The following is a 21,266-nucleotide window of genomic DNA, read 5'->3' as shown; positions in this document are numbered from 1 at the left end:
GTATCATAAACTGTGTTATTAATAATTCAAGGTACCCAAAATGATATGATTTCTGGGGCCCGGAGTTCCAAATTTTCTCTGATGTCGTTAGATCTATTTATTCTTTAATATCACCCAGACAGAGCCGAGGTGTTTGATGAAATGATAACTGTTTTTAATGCGCTTATGAAAGCTGATAGAATAAACACGTCCTGTTATCGGTGTAAGCAGGCTGACCTTCAGTGTAAACGTTAAATGCTCCATGTGTATGTTGGCCCTGCTGCTCTCGCCCGGTGCATTGTGGTCCGTGTGCTAAAGGAAGCTGCTGCTGCACCGGAATCTGAAGAATTTGAGGTGTCCTCGAAGTCTACTGTTCATCGTTGGCTCGTCTCTCTGTGTCTCCGTCTGTGCTATACTTTCTGCGGACAGACCGTAAGGTAACACTCGTTATTGTTCTACAGGTCATCCTCCAAGTTGTGTATTAATGGCGGAATAGCCGTTAAACCGACGACGCTAACATTAGCTGTTTAAGTTCACATCCTGCAGAAGCTACTCGGCTAACGTTAGTTCGGAGTGAACGCTATGCTAACTTCTTGTATTATACCGAACAGCTAGCGAGCGCTGTTAGCTTGGTAAATAGCTTTCATTTGGGCTCGTTTACAAGAACAAGAATAACTATCAAACTATCTCACACCCACTGACTTTTTTACCGTTATAATGGCCGTTGCTTATTAACGTCAACCAGTTAATTCCCATTAAAGTAACGGAAACGTTAGCTAACGTTGTATGTGAGGAAACTAGTTGGTAATGGGAAGTTCGTCTTAGTTAGCAGCAGTGCTACATGCTTCTATGTTAAATCTGCATTGGCAAAGCTTCTTAAATTAGCTTAAACTATCGTCTAAACTAGCTTTGGACACCGATTTTTCTAATCAGCTGGTAAAAATATAAAATGTTATAATTATTATTTTTTGCATCCAAGCAGTCTGAGGGCAGTGGGTGTGTTTCTGACTGTTTCAGATCATTTTTTATGTTTTAATACAACACAACAACCAGCAGACAGGTAGTGAACATATGATACCAGTTGGGATTAATAGTATAATCTGGGTGCCTAATCCTCAAATTATAGCGTTATAGTTGGATGCAGCTGTAATGCAGCTATCTCAGCAAGAAAAACATTTTTTTCTTCTTTTTTTTTTGTGGTGAGAAGCAGCACTCTCACAAACCAGACATCCTGTCTGTCACACAGTCAGGCCTCTACGTATGTGCTTATATGAATTGCCTCCATTTCAGAAAAGATCCATAGAGGCATCCACATAGAAGTGTGAGTACGTCTCAGTTTGTGATCCAATCTGTCTTTTGTCTCAGGTTCAACAAGGAGAAGACATGTCTCAGGCCGACAAAATGAAGGTGAGTCTGAACAGAAACCAGATAATCCATCTGAATAGATCCAGTATGCAACTTAACCAGATTCCTTCTTCTCCCTCGGGTACCGTCCTTCGAGACTAATCATGGGAACTTTGTTGTTTTTGTTATATCATCAACATAAACATAAATTCCTCTGTTTTTTTTAACTGAGCATTCTCATGTCTAATTTCAGTGGATCATTTTGTGCTTCCCTACTTTTGTTCCCACATTGTGGTGGTTTTCAAAGACCAATATTGCCCGCTGAATGTTGGGTCACTCAGACTTATGCTCAGTGTGCTGCTCACCATCCTCATGACTCACTGATATAGCTTTATGTATGCTAAAAGGCCCAAAGGCAGAGCTACAACACACCGCTTATCGGGCTCATCAGTCATCACATTCGCTGAAAGGGGGAAGTGAGGGCTCATGCATCTGTGTGGCCAAAAATGAGCAAACGAAATATGGAGCATGTATTTTATGTGACATATTTTATGTGACATAACCACATGGGTGGTTAAAAGCTGTCCAGTTGGCCTACTTCTCATTGGTATGAGCTGTGTAGGAAAGGGCTTTAAACACTGGAGTGATGAGGTCTTTTGCAAATAGACTGCAGAGGAGTCACCGTGGCCCTGCTAAATAGCCTGGCTGTTGGTGAACAGCTTTTCACTCCAGCACTAACCATTGGCATATTGTTGCTATATTGACACCAAACCATGTTTATCTTAAACCTGATTTAGATTTGTGACAGAAATAGTTTTAACTGAAGTAGTGAGTATGTGCGAAGCTACGTTCTTTTATCTTAAGTTTTAATGTGACCAATGCTATTTAAAACTCTCCTGTTGTACTTTGTTTTTTTTTAATCTACAGCAGGGCCAGTTCACCAACCCTGAGACTCCGGGGTATGTTGGATTTGCCAACCTGCCTAATCAGGTTCATCGCAAATCAGTAAAAAAAGGATTTGAGTTTACGTTGATGGTGGTAGGTGAGTGATTCATCTCTGTTTTTCAAGCCTTTTCTGGTTTTGTCTTTTTTTCATTCTTGTCATCATGAAATGCTGTTTTTAAAAATTTAATTTGGAAAATGATTGTGTATCTCAGTGACGACAAGGTTAACCCTAGATGGCTATAATGAACATGGCCATTTGAGGAATATTTTTAGCTTTTTTTGGCTCGTGTGAGTTTGTTTTTGTGACTTAAATCTTGGCCATTAGCCTGCACAATTCACAGTTGTTGCTATCATATGCTGTGTAGAAAGGCCATTACAAAAAGACAACAGTTTTACAACTCTTTAATCTCCATAGTTCACTTAGTTTTGTCTTTGACCATACGTGTATTTTAGTGTGCACGAATACTTTTGGTCTGTAGAAAATGGCAGATGTCTCATCAACGTAGTTGCTCAGCTGGCGTCAGCATCAGCGTGAACTCTAGATGTGACTGTGTGAACCTTCCTGCTTGTTGGTAATGGGGGAGGGTAGAAGCTCCTGTGAGTGCTGCTCATCCTTTTGCTTTAATAATAAACCAGAGAGGAATGGGCCTTGAGGGGCCTCGAGGGACTGATTCACGCAGTGGACGAGGCCTGCTGGTCCCTCTGCTGCTTTGAGTAGTTATTTAACCTTTTGTGTGACTCCGGTTCTTAAACAAACCAGTGTTTCACTGTACTTTTAGATAGCTGCAGTTCTAATCCACAGATAGAAACAATATTTATTTATTCATGAAAATGAATTATGTCTCTTCAGTATGCGTCACGTTTAGGATGTCCCTAAAAAGAACTGTACTTCTTCCCACTAAAACCCCTCTTCCACATGCACCTGAAGCTGTAGTGTAAATAATGTACATGTTGATTTGGATTTTCCATACAAGACATTCTGGCAAATTGGCAGCAGAGGTTGTAGCAAAGACTTCCGTGAATCTTTTGTCATGGCTCTGGTGGGAACCACAGTAGCAGCATTCCTGAGTGAACTACACAAGCTAAGCTTCCTCAGCATCTGTAGCGCTGCGATCGTGAGACGTGAGGAACATTGTTTATTATTAGGGCTGTCCTCGACCAAGAAAGAAGCCCTGTGCCTTACGTTTCTTACATATAGTTTCTGGAATTGTATTCACTGCTGTTGCTAAAGCTGAACCGCTGCTGTAGTTTTAGGGACTTCCCAGACAGAAATGAGCATAGTGGACACAAACAACACTCGGTGGGTCTGCAAAAATCCATGCAAAGATATTTTTAGTCTGGTACAAGGCTTTATCGTTCTCTTGGAATCAGACCGGCAGCTTTTATTGAACACTTCATCATCACACAGACTGTTTGTCTGCACTTGCATATTAGTTATTCACTTTGCTCGTCAATCTAGTGTTGACTGCATGATGATGTTTCATTTCCCTCTTGTTGTCAAAAGGTGAATCTGGACTTGGAAAATCCACCCTGATCAACAGCCTGTTCCTCACTGACCTGTACCCCGAGAGAGTCATCCCTGGAGCAGCAGGTACAACACACACACACATGCACTTACGGATCCTGGTGTGAAACCACTTTGTGAAATCTGTATGTTTAAAGTACGATTGTTGACTGGCGTCATTAAAAAAATCTTCTAACAGAAAAGATAGAAAGGACTGTTCAGATCGAGGCGTCGACGGTAGAAATTGAGGAGCGAGGAGTGAAGCTCCGCCTTACTGTGGTAGACACACCCGGATATGGAGACGCCATCAACAGCCAAGACTGGTATGAAATATATTTTAAGTTTAAACTACCCAGTGTCAGTCCTTTTTGATCTTAATTAAACAGTGATGAGACACTAACCTTGTACAGTTCAAAATACAACATTTTTTTATGTATATTTTAATTTGTAAGGAGAATCCGGGCTTTAGGGGGCGTCCTACCAGCATGCAGAAGTCCTCGTACAATACTGTGATATGTAGTGTTGAATGTGACGGATGTTTCTCTACTTCAGTTTCAGCACCATTATCAGCTACATCGATGACCAGTTTGAGCGCTACCTCCATGACGAGAGCGGTCTAAATCGTAGACACATTGTTGACAATAGAGTTCACTGCTGCTTCCATTTTATTTCCCCGCTTGGCCATGGGTGAGTCCTGCAGAACACACTCGCATTCTTACAGAGAAATTATTTAACGAACCCTATTTTTTTTTACTGCCCTCTTCACTCGTTTCTTTTAATAAATATTTTCTTGATACATATTTCTGTCTCTTTGACCCTGGTTCTGTCTGTTTCCTGTCCTACCAGGCTGAAACCTCTGGATGTTCAGTTCATGAAGGCCATTCACAATAAGGTCAATGTGGTTCCTGTCATCGCCAAGGCAGACACACTCACCCTCAGAGAGAGGGAGCGGCTCAAGCGCAGGGTGAGGACAACAAGAGTCGTGCATTGTTCAGGATCTTTTCCAGTTTCCTGAAACCATCAGTTACTATCGTGTGCTCATGGTCACTGCTTTACCCTCCCAGCGCTTTAAAATACAGTTTGTACCTGAAGTACTATATTGAAACAGGGCTTTAGTTTAAATATCTAAAACCTAAAGGTGGCTAAACCACAGTGAGACAGGAAGTGTCAAGGCGGACTAGTCACAAGTGTTTTTGGTAAGCAGAAATGTTTCTTAACAATCTTCATCCATAAAGTCCTGATTTAAGTGGCTATAACAGGTTGTCATTAACAGTATATAAATAACATAGCGGATACTATAAGGTGATAATAACCTGTGTTTTGTTCCCGTCTTCTTTGTAAGATTCTGGATGAGATCGATGAACATGGCATCAAGATTTACCACCTTCCTGATGCCGAGTCAGATGAGGATGAGGACTTCAAAGAGCAGACCAAGATCCTCAAGGTAAACTGTCCTCTCCCTGACAAACCGCTCATCCCTGAATCAATATGAGACCAGCTGGTGTTATGTTGTTTTTTTTAACACAATGAGTTTGTCATTAATAAAAGCAGTTAGCTTTATATCCTATAATAGAATTCCATTAAAGTCAACCAATTACTCTAGGGATGTCGGTGTCATCGTTTTTTATGTTTGTGATAGAACCATGACTACAGACCTATAAACTCCTCTTTTCCAGGCTAGCGTCCCATTTGCAGTGGTGGGATCCAACCAGCAGATTGAGGCCAAAGGGAAGAAGGTGAGGGGCCGCCTGTACCCTTGGGGCGTGGTGGAGGTGGAGAATCCTGAACACAATGATTTCCTCAAGCTGCGGATCATGCTCATGTGAGTGTTAGAGGAGCCTGAATCCTGTTGCTCTCCTTTATTCTTTAAATTAAAGGTGATATTGAGAGTTACTAACCTGCCAAACTGTGTATATAATAATCATAATCTGTTTTCCCTCAAATGCTGTGGAAAGAAACTGTATCTAGCTTGGCAAAGTTTGGCGGAGTGATGTAGCCACGACCGGAAAGGAGAGAAAAAAGAGGGACACTAACAAAACTAGCAGTGTAATGTGGTGCAGACACATTTGGCTAAAATAAAGACACTGCTTATGTTATGCTGCACTCCATAAGCAGGCAGCCTCTACCCACTAGAGGTACAGTGAGGTTAACATCTGTAGTTCTCCAAATGTCTGAGCAACACTGTTTATTTGTTGGTGACTTATCCACAGAACCCACATGCAGGATCTACAGGAAGTGACCCAGGACCTTCACTACGAGAACTTCCGCTCGGACCGCCTCAAGCGGGGTGGCAGGTTGTCCTCCCATGGTTACATTCTGCCTCTGTCTCCTGCGTACGTACTTGTCTGTCGGCTTGCTTCTCTGCACCTCCCCCACCTCAAACAACAAAATATAGTCAAACACAATGGACACCACAGATGTTACAGTCGTGACACCGAGCCAAAACACCCAGCGCTGTGTAGAAGGAAGCCGAGTTACTAGATTTATATGCTATATAACGGGTCATGTGCTTCCAGGTATTCTTCTGTGTCTGAGTCCTACAGCATAATGTTGAACTAGTATCATTCTGCAGAAGCCTACGGTAGCTCTAACTCATCACCATCGTGCATGTTCACTACATGTAGTGAGGCAGAAGTGGATTTAATGCTGTGGTTTTACATGGCTAGTCGGTAGCTAAATGGCATGTGCAGCTCGAGTATCTGTCGAGGTCACAAACAGGATTACTGTGTGTCATGTAACATAGTGTGGACCTATCATCATTTAACACTCAATGTAGACCAAAAAGATTCTTTTAGACTTTCTTCAAAAGCCCACCCAGGATAAGGCAGTGGTTTATCGTCACATTGCCTCGCCATCTGTCCGGTGATGGAGGTGGTGGACTGTTGAGGTACTGTTTGAGGGGGAGGTAACGCTGTTCCCCTGACTCTCGCACTTCTCTCTGGAATCTTCCTGCTTTCATCTCTTTGTAGTGATTTGTTGTAGCCGCCCACTTTTCTCTTCTGCAAAGACAAACTAACCCACTGACCCCTTCTTCACCTTCTCTATGTGGCTTTTGTCATGTTTGCCTAATGCTACAACTTAAAACGGTTCAGCGTGCACTTTTCAGGCATGCAGACGTGCACAAATGTCACGATGCTTTAGAAATCGTCACACAACTTTATTTTACATTTATAACCTCTGACTGTGCATTGAACTTAATGCCGCTTTAGTTAATCGCCATTCGTTGTAACGTGAAGAGTAACTGAAGCTGTGTTGATGCAGAAAGGGACCGGAGCCGGAGGAAATGGACAAGGATATGATCCTGCAGGAGAAGGAGGCGGAGGTGAGTCATTTCAGATGCTCCACCACTTTGGGCTTATTATAAAGAAATGCATGTTTCGTAGAGGGATAGTTTCATGTTTTGGGGAAACACTTATTTGCTTTCTTGCAGTGAGCTAGGGGGAACTATTTCAGTGAGCTTTGGATCTGTAGCTTTATATTTAGCACACAGACACAGCAAGCTAGTCAATAACTGTACATACCAATGTTGTTGAACCATCCCTTTAAAGATTATTCACTGTCCTACAAGTCCCAATTTAAAAACTAGGAACAATTAAACATAAGAATTGTTTCTGTTTCCAGTGTTTTAATCTTATAATGCCCATGTTAAACTGGTGAATGATTCAGGTTCACAGTTGGTTTCAATGTGGGACCTGTTGTTTCTACTCAATTATTTATAACTGACAGACGGGTATTAAGATGCCTCTTAATCTCAGCAGTCTAAGTGCAGTTGTTGTTTCCCTGTCATACATGTTGATGTTCTGTGTCCCACAGTTGAGACGAATGCAGGAGATGATTACCAAGATGCAGGCTCAGATGCAGAAGCAGGGAGACGGAGACGGCCCCCATGTGTGAGATGTCTACGGTAGGACACTCATGGAAACGCTCACTTCTCCAAGCTAGCACACGCTACACTTCCTCAACAATGGGACACCTCATTCCCTGCATTTGCATCTTAAATACCTAAACGTGGATGCTGGTGTTTCCTGAGACCGGGCTTGATTTTTGGGTAACTTTTTCTTTTCTCTTCTCACTTGTAGGTATTTGAGCCACTGCTCGAGTTCGACCAGAGATGGAGGATAGCGGAGAACGTGTAATCAAGTTATTGACTTGCACTGCTTGCCACTATTTTTATTCTAATCCTTCATGGGATCTGGAGTCTTCTTTTTTTTTTTATATACATAGTTAAGTATAGTCGGTGTTACATTTATATATTTTCACACGGTTCTTTTTCTTGCCAGTTACTCAAATGAATCTTTTATCTTTTAAAATGGTGGCATATATCTTTGATACAAACTGCTACTTCTCCTTTTTTTCTTTCTATTTAGAAAACCAAAGTTCTGCTTGTAGTTCTAAAACATTTCTCAGCATGTGCCAACGTTGCTATGTGAAGGAGCTTCATTGGGAGAGTTGGCTGTGCCGAAAACTAGTAGCAGAAGTAGCTTTTTCCACCACTGCTATGCCATTATCGTGATATTGTTGAAGTGAAGAGAAAACATGATTTCATATTCGCTCTGGTGAATAAATGACCACACAAGCCTCCCAATAAATGGGCTCCATTTGCTCGGTGTTCGTCATATTACCCACCTCATCTGCATGCAACTCTCAGCCCCGTCTGGTCCCATTTTCAGGTGAATTCTACCTCTAGTGATAGACTTATCCATTAGTGCAGTTCTCAGATCGGTATCTTGAAGTAAAATGGCATTCAAGTGTTAAGCTCCTTTTTAATTTTGATATGAATGGAATAAACTGACCCATGACCTCTTACAGTCTTCCTGTAGCCCTGACAAATGAAGGACGTGCTTATGAGGAGTGATGCCGCCGTTTGGTGCTTTCAGTCTATTAGAAGTGATTACTGTGTTTCCTCCACTGTAAAGTCATGTGCCAGGGAGCGGGAACTGTTTCATGTCTGTTGTCTCTGATGCAGTGAGATTCATGAGGTGTAAACTTCTACTTTCCCAACTGCAGAGTACTTTGTGGTTTCCATGAGCACAGAGATTAAAGTGATCTAATGAGGTCATCGTAGCCAACGTTTCCCTCACCAGCCGAGATGTGAGTTTGTGACATTCCTCTGTGCTGTTTTTATCCAATATTAAAGCACCAAATATTGTTCTCGATGCATATATTGTAATAAGTTTTATTAAACTTTATTAATCTCCTGTGATTTGAGCCTTTCTAAATTCTTTACCCCCTTCACCGTGTCTAGTTGCAGCCTGAACCTTGTCCACATGCACATCAGCTGATGCTTTCACTTCGGAGGTTAATTGCCTCTGACAGACAACCACGATGAGCCTCGTTAGTAATTACAGTTCAGTGTGTAAAGAGGTTACTTACCTAAAACCCCAAGCTTACATTCTGAGAAAATGAAAATACATGAGTAACAATTAAAGGGAAAGACATTTAAGAATTACATAAATACTATAATTATATTGATAAATGCTCCACTACTAACCAGCACGTTTTACAGTATATGCACCTCCAGACTAACATGTCTGCATGTGAGCATCAAACAGACAATGGGACATTTTCCATAGACTTTATTATAGTTTTTTTTTTCTTCTCGATCTAACGGGTATACACAACGCTCTAAATGTCATGGCTTTTTTGTTTTAAATACTCTCAGATCTCAAAGAAAAACTGTAAAAATATTTAATTATAACTAATTAAAAGATCTCTTGGGGGGGGGGGGGGTGCTGAGGACTGGGAAGGGTACAAAGATACGAGTGGGGGGGTTTCTTCTGTGGTCCTTATCTGAGACGTTCGGAAGGTCTGGGAGACAGAAAAGGGAGCAGGGTTAAGTTACATCCAGCTGGGGTTTCACCGCGAAGACTGGGTGGTGTTACCATTTAAAGAAAACCTGGAAGAACAGGAAATCGATTAAGTGAAATAAATGGATACTGAACATCCCAGAAAACGGTCCTGATTCTGGTTTGGACATCACCTGCACACTCTCTCCATCATGTGTGTGACGAGGCGGTCGGAGATGCCCGGACAGGACTCCTCGGCCAGGTTGAAGGCGTTTTCCAGCTCCTCAATGGCTCCTACGCCCCCACCACTCGCCCGCCGCTTCTCCTTCAACTGGTGGTAGTAAAACAAAAAAATGTCTAATGGAAGGCTTCAACCAAAAAAAAAAAAAAAGACTCAACTATACTGCTGACAGTTTAAAACAAAGGCAGACATCAGTCAGGTTTTGTTGTCTCTTGTATGTACCGACTGAGCTGCATGCTTCTGTGCTCTTTTCTGTTTTATTTATGTTATATTCTACTTTCGTATAAAGTTCATGTATAATACCTGTATAGTATTTCCTGAGGGAAGAATAGTTACTCTGGGACTAAATTAGTGTTTAAAATGAACCTTGTTTAACTTTGTCCAGGACTCAACAGTTGAGAAGTAACCGTTACTAAATGATGTTTTAAAAAATCCACTTTTATAGACGAGATCAACTTCTCCAGATTAAGGACTGCTCTTGTTGTGCTGTGCTCTATTTTATATACATGTATATATTCTTTATTGATTTATGTATTTAACAGTTGGGCCTACCTCTCTGAAGATGGGTGTTACCAAAGCAGACAAGCATTGTGACTTGGGCTGCCTTTTCACCAAATCTCCTGACTGAGAAGGGGAAAAAGATGTTAGGGGGGGGGGGGGGGGGAGAAAGAATTTACTGAGCCCGTGTGCTGATCTTACCTCTGAATCTGTGTAGCTCTTCTGTAAATTGATCATAGAGCTGGGTCTGACTGTAGGGAAGGTCCACATGGGACACATGTCCGTATCACCATCAGCATCCCTGAAGAGAAGAATGAAGGAAAGAGAGATTTAAAAATATGAGGGAAACCAATATGACCCCAGAATGTTTGTACGGTAAATAAGCAACACAAAGGTTCATTACTAATGCTACTTGGTGGGTACCCAGTTATTCTAGTAAATCCTGCATTAATCATCCTTAAATTCTCTAATACCTAAGCAATTTAACAACGTGGCTGTGAATATATCCTTTGGAAAATTCAAATTCCTCAGTGTATCAATGCGTGTTCTTGAGACTGACATATCCGAGTCGTCCGAGCTGGATTCCTCCCCGTGTCCCTCCGACTTCCAGCGGCGGTAGCGGTCGATCAGCTCCGTCAGATAGGCCGTCTTCTTGGTGTAGCGTGTGATGAACTTGTGCTTGAGGAGCTCTTTGGCTGTTGGCCTCTGTGCAGACATATTTTTTAAAAAAGACATTCAGTGAATGAAGCTTGAAGAAGAATCAAGAAGGGATAAATTGTCTAGTTATAACATAAGATAAGCAGTCCAGCGTCACTTTACTGAGATTCAACATTTTGGTTTAATAAACTATCAAAGTCTAATTTCTTATTTTGCCACAAACAAACATGTCTGATCCCATTTTAGTTCTGCTACATTGAAGATGGATGTAGGCAGGTATGACTTACAAAACGAGGGTCTTTATTTAGACAAGCCTCCACAAACTCTTTGAAGGGCTTGCTGTAAGGTCCCTCAAGTGTGGGTGGTGTGTTTTTTGGGATGAGGAAAAGGACCCTCATGGGGTGGAGATCAGAGTTGGGAGGTTCCCCTTTAGCCAACTCAATAGCAGTGATTCCCAGGGACCAAATATCCGCCTGAGGGGGAGAGAGGTGTGTCAGTTAGGTGTGTTAACTTCACATACAAACACTGGAAAATACACTTCCTTAACTAAAATGATGTGAATCAAGTAATTCTTCCCATGCTGAAAATTCTGATCAGTTCCTCTGTGACGCACACAAAAATGTAAAATAGTAGTGTGAATTTAGATCATTTTAGTTTTTTTTGATGAAGACAATTTGATGCGTTTGACCTACTTTGTACTTTCTGGAATGTGAAAATGAGGAAATTCATACGGGAGACTATGATTGTTTTCACAGACGTTGAAGGAAGAAGCCACACGTTCGCCTGCCTCATCATTTTTCCTGTTTCCTCAGACACATATCTGTCATCGGGCTCTTTCAAACTGAGGCCTGTAACACCTCCACCTCCACCAATAACAAACCAGTATCCCCTTATGGGCAGCAGTAACATCTCACAGACTCTGTCCTCACCTTGAAGTCGTAAGCGGACTGTTTGATAACCTCTGGAGCCATCCAGAAAGGTGTGCCTACGAATGTGTTCCTCTTAATCTGGGTATCTGTCAGCTGTCCGGCCACCCCGAAATCTGCCAGCTTCACTTCACCCTGCTCTGACAACAGCACATTGGCAGCTAGGAGAAAGAGAGAGAGAAAGTGTTTCGGCCAATCACACGCAACTTCTTTCAATGCCAGAACAACAATTATTCCCTGAAGAGGTTTTGTCAAAATCTAAGCATTTTGTATTGTGTCCATTACAGACGGACGGACAAAGGGACAAAGGACACTCTGCAGTTTCTTCCCCAGGTTCATTGAGGAGGAAACAAACAGAATCAATGCAGATCATCAACCCGGTCTTCTTAATTATTAACCTTGCCGTCGTACTTTTTTTTGAATAATTCCCAAAATCTAGGAGCACAACATCAGCTGCAGAGAAGAGAACATGAGCTGCTCACAAACACCCACATTTAACACCTTCAGTACGTTGTGAGATTTGATGGTGTTGATACATTTCTGCAGAGAGCATATCTCAGTGTGTGGACTTATTCTGTCCGGCATCTGGTTAAGACTGGATGTACATTTTGTTACCTGGCGGCTCCCTCAAAGGATGCAAAAGATACACATTATGAATTATGAGTACGATATCTGACTTTGTACCAGGACAACACACTAAAAGTATATGAATATATATATTTAAGACGCTAAATGAAAAAGAGGGACTTTCATTACCTTTGATATCTCTGTGGATCTTCCTTTCAGAGTGCAGATACTCCAGCCCCTTCAGTATTTCCCTCAATATAGTAGCAATGTAAGTCTCTTCCAGAGGCCCTGGACGGAGCTAGGAGGAGGAGCAAATCACAAAAAGGTGGACGTTGGGCAAAAGCTCCAAGAACAGGTCAGGTTTTGCTTCTCCAGTGTAAAAATTGCCAATTTGTATCACACTTTGTAAGCTGCGTAAAAAATATAAGTCTTCTTACCAGATCCAGAGCAGATCCTCCACCTAAATACTCCATGATAATCCACAACTTGGTCCCCTGAGAGGACAAAATACTTGATGAAGTTTAAGATTTAAAATATTGCTTTGCCTCAGGCTGTTTGGCACCATGTCTGTGTCTCTAAGCATCTTCATGTAGATAACTTGAAATACTCTGTGTCTGCGTCCCTTCGTCTTGTTGCGTTATGATCTCACCTTCAGGTATGATCCATAATACTTGGTAACAAAAGGGCTATCACACTGGCTCAGCACCGTGATCTCCTGTTGAATGTCTTCAATCTCGTCCTCGGCCTCCTCCAGGTCTATAATTTTAATCGCCACCACCTCCTTCGTGCGGTTGTTGATTCCTTTGTAGACTTCTCCAAAGGAACCCTTCCCAATCCGCTCCTGCTTGGTGAAGTACTCCTCGGGGTCCAACCGGGTATTCTGGTCCAGTGACAGCAAAGAAAGCATTGAATTATTGAGTACATGCTAGGATGACTGTGGAGGCTCATTTGTGTGTATAGGAGTGTGTGTATAGGTGTCAGCAGGGTAAACAACTTCTTTCACATATGAATGCTGTTTTATAAAAGGTAAATTAGATGTGACATTAGAAGTTACATCTATCCGTTTGCCGATACAATAATGTTGCTGTTGTCTGCTGAAATGTAAACATGATGGATGGTTAACCTTTCTTATCATTGCGTGTCTATTCAGTCACAGCCCATATAATAACCCTCTCTACATTGAACTTTGTGCCAGTATGTAAGTCAAGGGGCATGCCAATTAAAAGTTCAGTTTAGCAGTCTCTCTCTCCATGAAAGTAGGAAATGAGTGATGATTTGAATGAGCAGGAGAGGAGGCACTTAAAGAAGTCAATAATTTAGCATGTACAGTATGTGACAACTGCAAGTCAAAAACAATGGAGACTTTATATATTTTGGTGTATACCGTCACGACATTTAGAGTTTGTAGCTACATGTTTTTGTCAGTTTGTGGGTGGCTTTGGCATAGTTACACCTGATGCTGACAATGGCAAGGAGATGAAAACTATATATATATATATATATATATATATATATATATATATATATATATATATATGAATAAACATGTGTGTATGGTGGGTTTCATCACATTGCATTGATGGCTTAGACCCCTACGCACCTATTCGTGGAGAGCCTGACAGTCATGAGTTTTCGGCTTGTCTTGGACAAGAAGAAGGGAGGTGACAGTTGGTGAAAAGATGATTTTTGTACCTGGTTCTGCATGTCTCGAAGATGTGCCATTCCCTCTGCCGGCTGGACGGGACAGGGACAGCCACGGCTCTCCCCTTTCCGAGCTTATCAAATGGTTCCTTTCGGGGTTCTTCCTCCCCTCTTAGCTGTCTAGGAAGCTAGCTAGGTGGCTAGCCAGCTAGATAAACACCCAATCTGCTGGCTTTAACGGGGCTGTCACTCCGCGCTCTGTTTTCGGCCTCCAAGTCCAACGGAGGACTGAAGAGACCGGCGAGACAACAACCTATTAACCGAGAGACTCCATTTATGTCGGCGGTGATGGATAAGAATATATAATGCTCCTTCCGTCTATTAATATTGAATTCATTTCAAGGAACGCTTAGCCTGTTGTTCATTTGAAGCTTGAGGAGGACCAACTAATGGCCCCAGCCGGAGGGCGCATGCGCATTGGGATTAAAGGAGGTGGGAATTGTGGGAACTGTATTTCTAAGCTTTGTTAGGACTTTTCATTTCTGTCATTACTGTGCCTAACACTCGGTGCACATTTAAGGAACTAATATGTGTTGAATTAAATAAGACCATAAAAACTGTACCTACATTGTGTTTCTGGTCATTTGTGTTTAATCGATTCAAAGCTCAAAGCTCTGGCTAACAGGCCAACCTGAAGCTAAGTTGTATTTCAGCAGATATGGGATTTTTAACATGATTTTAATGTATTTATCTGAGTCCTATCCCATAAGAGACCACAAATAAACAAAGTAAACAAGTTATAATAACATTAATAAGCACATGCATAGCTATATATTAGCTATTGTGCTGCACCTGAACAGTTTTGGATGTGGGTATATTTTATTGAAAACATTTGCACTAGCCCTTAACTGCTCGCTGCAGTGGATTTTATTTCTAAAAAAAGGTTTGACATTACACACATGCATGGACACATCTGCTTGTTGACTGCACACATACCAAAATACTGCATCTTGCTGTTTCAACAAAGCCCAAAAACCTTGTGGTCCTAAAAACAATTGTTGAACAAATGGAATTTTTGCATCAACTGTCACTGGTAGAAACCCAGAATGCAAAAGGTCAAACTTCAGCACAGGATCAGATGCAGATGTCCTTACACTGACACACTGTTCATTTACAGGTAGTGAACCATGTGCATGGACAGTGTTTGAACTGTGAAAGAGTGACCAAATAACGCCACACAAATCATTAAGTGACAGGAGCATTTGCACCTGGGCAAATTCTGTTACTGTATGTCTTATTTTTATGTTGCATCTTTTCTTCATGGTATTTTCTGGTTAGCTTTGCCATCTTTGTCACACTATCATATCAGACCGTTAAAACACTGATCATATAAAATGCATTTACAGCAATTTAATTGTTGTGAATGAAGGAAGCCGTTTATTTCCATTCCCTCAGTAACCATAATACTCTTTTGAAGTAAGAAATGTTTGGTTCCTAGAAATAGAAAGTCACATTTGTGTAAAATATATTCTTTTTATATTGTTTGTATATGTTTGAATGTCAAACTAGATTCCAAAACGTACACGGACCAAACTGTTCTCTCTGCAACAAAGGAAATGTTGCATTTACCGTTGGTTTATTGCATATTACATTTACATTGTATGTAAAACATTTGTTATCGTAACAACTCATTTGCGTGTGACAATTGTGTGTGCTCGATTTTACACCCGGGTGCTGCCTGTTGTTGCCGCTCAGACTGACAGTGTGGATTATAAACTCCGCCCCAGCGGACACGCGGGTTATCTTTGCTGGCGAATGTTCACAAACACACCAGCTAGAAGCGGTGTGTCCTACGGTTCTACTCGTCCTCCGTCCAGGTTGAGGCTGTTATTAAGACAGAACTAAACGCATTTTGACACATGACATTTTAAACATCGGTGCTAAAATCATAACGGTAAGTACGGTAGTCATAGAAACTAAAGCCATGTCATTACCTGGTTTGCGTGCCCGTTACTGCGGACAGTCCGCGCGCTGCCTAGCTAGCGTGTTGTTGTAGATATAACATCATTAGCTAATGCTACACACACTAGTAACATTAGCTAACGTTAGATATTAGCTACATGCTAGATATGGCGTCTTGTGTGGGTTTTCATTCATTGACATTGGAGCCATGTCTACAACCGCTATATCTAATGCAATTTGAAATAATTTCATGTAACATAATGTTGAATGTTGTATCTAGTTAATATATTATTTATGATACTGTATATATCCTTACCCTCCACACTGTCGTCGGGCTTAATTGGTCCCTACGGGACATGCCCTTTCACACGGGTTAGGCACTTTGTCATTTTAAATAATATATAACTACTCAGACTACAGAAACATTGAAGTCGTTGCTGAAGACCCATCTCTTGTCCTTTGCGTTTGATTGAGTTGAGCTTGACGCCGTGACTTCATTGTCTATTGTGCTACAATTATTAAAATACTATTATGTGCACATATTGTTCATTGTTTTCTTTTGCTGTTTGTGTGTGTGCTCAGCGATTTAGTCAAATGTGCCTGACTAGTAACTGATACTGATGCATACTATTATCAGAAAATCTGGATGGCATTTCAGACAGACCATTGACATTCACATTAGAGAGATGGCGAACATCCAGGGCTCACAGATATGAGCTTAGATGTGATCATTGAACATTTGACACTGTCTCTGTGATAGCGCCATCGCTGAAGTGTAGCTTAAAGGTTTACAGTCTTAACTTGCACTCCAGTCTTACCTTTTTATTTGTTGAGTTAAGTTTCCTTCCATTTGATGTGTCTACAGGCTGGATGAGTGGGCCATTCACCTCCCCCTCTGCAGAGGTGGCTGAGATGAACCGCATCCATTATGAGTTGCAGTACACAGAGGGAATCAGTCAGCGCATGCGGATCCCTGAGACCCTCAAGGTGGCCCCAGAGAACCAGACAGGGTCTCTGTCACTTCAGCATTCCCTCCCCATGCACACAGCTCTGATGCAGGTGCCAGAGAGAATCATCGTAGCTGGTGAGGACAAGAAGATTAAAACGATGCATGGCAGAAAATACCCCACAAATACACAAAACTGCATAGAATTTGGAAAACTGAGGTGCACCAAGGGCAACACACTTTTACAATGTTTTAATATCATTGTGACCTCCTACCACCAACTATTTCTATTTGACTGTCACTCTCCTCCTCACTTCCTCCACAGGTGATGATGGGGACTCTCAATTTTCTCGTCCACGAGACTTTGACCTTATTCAATCCGTCCCTCCCATGGACCTTCTGAGCATGAAGGCGCCACCACGTATCCTCACTCTATCAGAGCAGCCACTGGACTCCCTTGAAACTGAACAAACTTCCATTTCACAGAGCATTCCCATCCATGTGGTAAGGGTCAAACCGTGGTTTTTATCTGGTTTCCTTTTATTGTTCCGATCACACTGATCCTAATATTGGCGCCCTATTACACTATAATACGCATTATAAAACTATAGAAAGGTAGCAGCCTGGAGTAAATATAGTATATATCAGTAAGTTTATTAATTATAATATTGTAGATGCAGTAACATCTTGAAGTTAGAGTGGGAAGCTAATCATTTGAAGTTTATCTGGTAAAAAACAAAAGATTAAATTCAAGGTGGAAATTTCCTAAAATCATCACTGAAACCATGTAATGTAAACTAGCTGACTTTGAAATGGAGCAAACAAAATAACATGTTGGGTTGTAACATTTTTAACTTTTAACCCTTTTGTGTCATTCATAGGCCCACTTTCATGCTCGGTCTCGAAGGGAACGCAGTGCCAGTGAGAAAATGTCTGCCCGCCATAGCGGTCAGATTGTCAGAAGTGATATAAGGTGAGCACACATCTACAGTGCTCAACCGCTGCTACCTCTTCATTCTTAATTGAATACCTATTATTCTTATTTCACTCTTGGTTGGTTTCAAAAAAAATCTTATTTCTTTACCGTTTCTCCCCACTTACCTCTCTGCCAGTGTAACCCCTTCCCCTTCTGCCCCCCCAGTCCGGTTGTGTCCCCCTCTCTGTTCCCCTGAGGATGCTAACATCAACCTGTTTACGGCTACGGGGTTCCTGTTTTATATCCAGTCAACAACACGTCGGGCATACCAGCAGATCCTCGAAGTGATGGATGACAGCCACCGCAGGTCATTTCTATTGTCTTTGTCCCTGTATTTCTCAGAAGTCACTCTATTCACAAAGTTCCTCAGAACAAACAGCTGGTCATGGTTGTGAAATGATGTGAAAGCGCTTGCAAAAGTAATGTACGTACACGGCTGTTTGAGTTGCACGCACTACGGCGGATCTCATTTGTGCTCGCGGATTTTGACATTGATTTGCCTTCATTCAGTTCACCTTTTAGCCACGTGAGGGAGCCTGAATGTTCATATTGGTCTGATAATTGCAGTCTACTAATAACATTGAATCTAATATGAAAGGCTCGTGTACATTGTTTGCTTTACTGATGAGAGGAAAAAAGACTGTTAACTCCACCTAAAAGCATTTATTTGGTCTCATTTATAAAGTATTTAACAAGTGTATATGTTTTTACCTATTGAAGATGGTTTAAGGTGATATGGAAATTGCAGTAAAAATGGTCAGGAACGTTAATTTAAGTGTGTTGGAAAAAGTTCTCTTTCAGGAAAGTTTCTGTAGCTCTGAGCTCATTTAAAGTATGTCACTGTTGTCATTCTGAATTGTGATTTATTGATCTCCACAGGACACACCTGGACCTGGCTCTGGATATAAACCCTGACGAGTCTGGCTTAGTGGACGCTTCCTCGCTACGACGACAGGTAACATATCTCACGCACCTGACTGACTGTGTCACTGTGTGCTTCTCCTCTGGTGAGCATACTGTGCCTGTTGTGAGTATTTACCAGCTGCGACAGCATGTGGCTGGTATTGTTTTCACTATGCGAGTCTGTCTGTGTGTCATCATGGCAAAACGTGGTCCTGGAGACACCTACTAATCACAGCTGATATGGTACAGTGACGGCGTGCTGACACAACAAGCTTATGTATCCCATATCAAAGATGCTGGCACACAGTCAGTGATAAGATACAGCTTGGATTTTAGATACTCTAATATAAATGCATTACAAATGCAAGTACTCATCATCATCATCATCATCAAACTACCATGAGCCAGTACGAAAGTGGAAAGAGATTTTCTTTAAAACTAACAGCATTGTTCAACTGTTGTGGCTTTAGTAATGTGGTTTTATGTAAGTTTGTTTGACGCATAATCTCACGAAAAAATCAAAAAGAAGGGGCTCCATCAGGTTCTTCATGTCTGTATGGTCACTTTAGTTGTTTTTTTGACATCGTCTTGCATACCTTAAACTTAATAGTGGTAATTCTATGTATATACAAGTCTTACCCAGGCCCAGTACAAGTGCTGTTTTCACCTTCTTTTTTTTTTTTTTTTTAAATGGAGAAAAACTGTTTTTGTGGTCCCTCAGATTGTGAAGTTGAACCGGCGTCTGCAGCTGCTTGAGGAGGAAAATAAAGAACGCTCCAAGCGAGAAGTGTTCCTGTATTCTGCTACAGTGGCATTCTGGCTAATTAACTCCTGGATCTGGCTTCGTCGCTAAGATTTTTGCAAGACTGATCCTCCCAAAACACTGGAAGCCAACGCAACTCCTTGTTAAAAGTGCAACCATTAAAATACAGTGTGAGATTTTACTACATCTAAAGGCAACCACGGGAAACTACAAGAACATCGGCAAATGTCCTCCACCACAATCCTCTGTTGCTATTGCAAATTCTATATTGGGATTTCACTTAGAAATGTCAAACATAGTGCTGAAGATAATACCTGAGGCAGTAAAACATAACCAAAACTGATGATATACCTATGTTTGGGCCGTTTACAAAAAAAATCCCATTGGCTAGTATTCACACATTAAACTACAAGTTTGCTTTGGTCGGGTACAACACCACTAGAACTAGAGGGAAAGCTAAAGTTGCCATATCTCACGTTCAAAGATTCATCTAACAGGACAAAGCACAATGAAACTATAGCTGGATGTTTGCAAAATATTAGCAACGATGTGGTGCGCTAAGTTGCTATTTTGCAGCAAAAACAAACTACTACCGGTAGTTACCTTATTTGGCTGAAACTAGCTTCGACATAGGTTGCTGTCTGACTCTGAATCACTGCCAAACATTCATTCTGAAGTGTCTCCGCCTCTCAATTACTACACTGATGTTCACTTATATTTAGTAAAACTAAATGTGGTACGGATTAAAAAAATGTTTAAAGTAGCAAAACCGTGTCTCATATTATTCAGAAAGAATTGTAAAACCTCACTGATGATTATGGTTGTTTGTGCAAAAATTCCTGATTGCGACTATTTAATGCTCGATAAAGGCACAGCAACAACAGATGTTACAGTGACACCGACCATCAATCATCTTTGTCAGAGTAAACAATGTGTAAATGAGCCTTTTTAGCTTCAGGAACAGAATCATTAGAAGGGAATCAAGGATTTACTTGAGCGATGAATGTTTTGGGAACCAAGCCCAGAGCTGGAACTTTAGTTACAGGAACAAGCTTCAGACCTGACCTGTCTTGTTTGTTTGAAATTGAAGTGTCATAGTGAGAAGACTAAATCTAGAGATGCCATAACATTTACCCTGAATGTCCTTTGAGTTCTTCTACCACACAACACTTTTGTATAAAATACTTGAATAGCCTATTGCTGTAAATGTTGTAGTCTGTTTACCTCTTTGGCAGTGACTTGTCTATGGATTCTGTTATGAGCTTGATGAAGTGTAAACTAAAATACTAAGGGTAGGGTACTAAGGATGTTATCTGTGCCATGATAATGTTTCCCCCCCCCCATGCTGTTTCCAAAGTTTGAATTTGTTTTTCCAGAGAACTTGAATGTGTGTTTTCCACTAACCTGACATTAACCGAGAAGACTAAAAGCATGGACTATGTGGTTTTATTCATCATACAGTGTGATATAACTCGTGTCAGTGTTATGTGTAATAGATGGCTATGTACATAACATATTGCTCTCAATACTTTAATGGTACAAGTATGTTTTTCATGGAGGTTTTTTCATCACATGCAATGCAGAGACATCAACAAAGTCACGTGTTTTACTGTCCTTGTAACATATGA

At 41.2% G+C, this 21,266-nt stretch overlaps 3 protein-coding genes across 5 annotated transcripts; 2 read left to right on the top strand and 1 right to left on the bottom strand.

Moving 5' to 3' along the window:
• Positions 1–287: 287 nt before the first annotated feature.
• On the top strand, positions 288–8,975 carry septin2 (septin 2). The gene is made up of 13 exons (XM_079284725.1): positions 288–416; positions 1,345–1,386; positions 2,251–2,365; positions 3,773–3,859; positions 3,972–4,095; positions 4,325–4,459; positions 4,619–4,736; positions 5,115–5,216; positions 5,449–5,594; positions 5,983–6,066; positions 7,034–7,094; positions 7,586–7,676; positions 7,852–8,975. The coding sequence occupies exons 2-12, from the start codon at positions 1,363–1,365 to the stop codon at positions 7,664–7,666; spliced, it is 1,077 nt and encodes a 358-aa protein (XP_079140851.1). The 5' UTR covers positions 288–416; positions 1,345–1,362; the 3' UTR covers positions 7,667–7,676; positions 7,852–8,975.
• Positions 8,976–9,376: 401 nt separating this feature from the next.
• stk25b (serine/threonine kinase 25b) lies at positions 9,377–14,538 on the bottom strand. 3 transcript variants are annotated; one of them, XM_079284764.1, is made up of 11 exons: positions 14,140–14,538; positions 13,097–13,327; positions 12,885–12,941; positions 12,637–12,745; positions 11,884–12,041; positions 11,242–11,427; positions 10,857–11,002; positions 10,499–10,598; positions 10,352–10,423; positions 9,753–9,889; positions 9,377–9,668 (listed from the first exon to the last, which is right to left on the bottom strand). In XM_079284764.1, the coding sequence occupies exons 1-11, from the start codon at positions 14,167–14,169 to the stop codon at positions 9,629–9,631; spliced, it is 1,266 nt and encodes a 421-aa protein (XP_079140890.1). In that variant the 5' UTR covers positions 14,170–14,538; the 3' UTR covers positions 9,377–9,628. The 3 variants fall into 3 exon arrangements, with proteins under 3 accessions (XP_079140890.1, XP_079140891.1, XP_079140889.1); XM_079284765.1 differs by having other exon boundaries at positions 9,377–9,580; XM_079284763.1 differs by having other exon boundaries at positions 10,352–10,598.
• Positions 14,539–15,927: 1,389 nt separating this feature from the next.
• Positions 15,928–21,242, top strand: LOC306789522 (mitochondrial fission factor homolog A-like). The gene is made up of 7 exons (XM_079285508.1): positions 15,928–16,042; positions 16,916–17,134; positions 17,322–17,500; positions 17,878–17,969; positions 18,109–18,279; positions 18,852–18,927; positions 19,597–21,242. Exons 2-7 carry the CDS (start codon positions 16,921–16,923, stop codon positions 19,726–19,728), a joined length of 864 nt encoding a protein of 287 aa, XP_079141634.1. The 5' UTR covers positions 15,928–16,042; positions 16,916–16,920; the 3' UTR covers positions 19,729–21,242.
• Positions 21,243–21,266: the final 24 nt, after the last annotated feature.

Source organism: Melanostigma gelatinosum (assembly GCF_949748355.1).
Source record: "Melanostigma gelatinosum genome assembly, chromosome: 15".
In the NCBI taxonomy this organism is placed as follows: Eukaryota; Metazoa; Chordata; class Actinopteri; order Perciformes; family Zoarcidae; genus Melanostigma; species Melanostigma gelatinosum.
Note: the sequence above shows the minus strand (reverse complement) of the source record. Positions and strands in the feature narration are given on the sequence as shown.

What these genes read in the sequence shown, in the direction of transcription:
- stk25b (XM_079284763.1), bottom strand. Translation starts at nt 14,169, where the DNA reads ATGGCACATCTTCGAGACATGCAGAACCAG. An exon ending in GAGGATCTGCTCTGGATCTG is followed by an intron (nt 12,746 to 12,884) that starts GTAAGAAGACTT and finishes TCCTCCTCCTAG; the next exon opens with CTCCGTCCAGGGCCTCTGGA. An exon ending in TAACACCCATCTTCAGAGAG is followed by an intron (nt 9,890 to 10,351) that starts GTAGGCCCAACT and finishes TACTACCACCAG; the next exon opens with TTGAAGGAGAAGCGGCGGGC.
- septin2 (XM_079284725.1), top strand. Translation starts at nt 1,363, where the DNA reads ATGTCTCAGGCCGACAAAATGAAG. An exon ending in AGTCATCCCTGGAGCAGCAG is followed by an intron (nt 3,860 to 3,971) that starts GTACAACACACA and finishes ATCTTCTAACAG; the next exon opens with AAAAGATAGAAAGGACTGTT. An exon ending in AGCAGACCAAGATCCTCAAG is followed by an intron (nt 5,217 to 5,448) that starts GTAAACTGTCCT and finishes CCTCTTTTCCAG; the next exon opens with GCTAGCGTCCCATTTGCAGT.
- LOC306789522 (XM_079285508.1), top strand. Translation starts at nt 16,921, where the DNA reads ATGAGTGGGCCATTCACCTCCCCCTCTGCAGAGGTGGCTGAGATGAAC. An exon ending in AGAGAGAATCATCGTAGCTG is followed by an intron (nt 17,135 to 17,321) that starts GTGAGGACAAGA and finishes CTTCCTCCACAG; the next exon opens with GTGATGATGGGGACTCTCAA. An exon ending in ATTGTCAGAAGTGATATAAG is followed by an intron (nt 17,970 to 18,108) that starts GTGAGCACACAT and finishes CCTCTCTGCCAG; the next exon opens with TGTAACCCCTTCCCCTTCTG.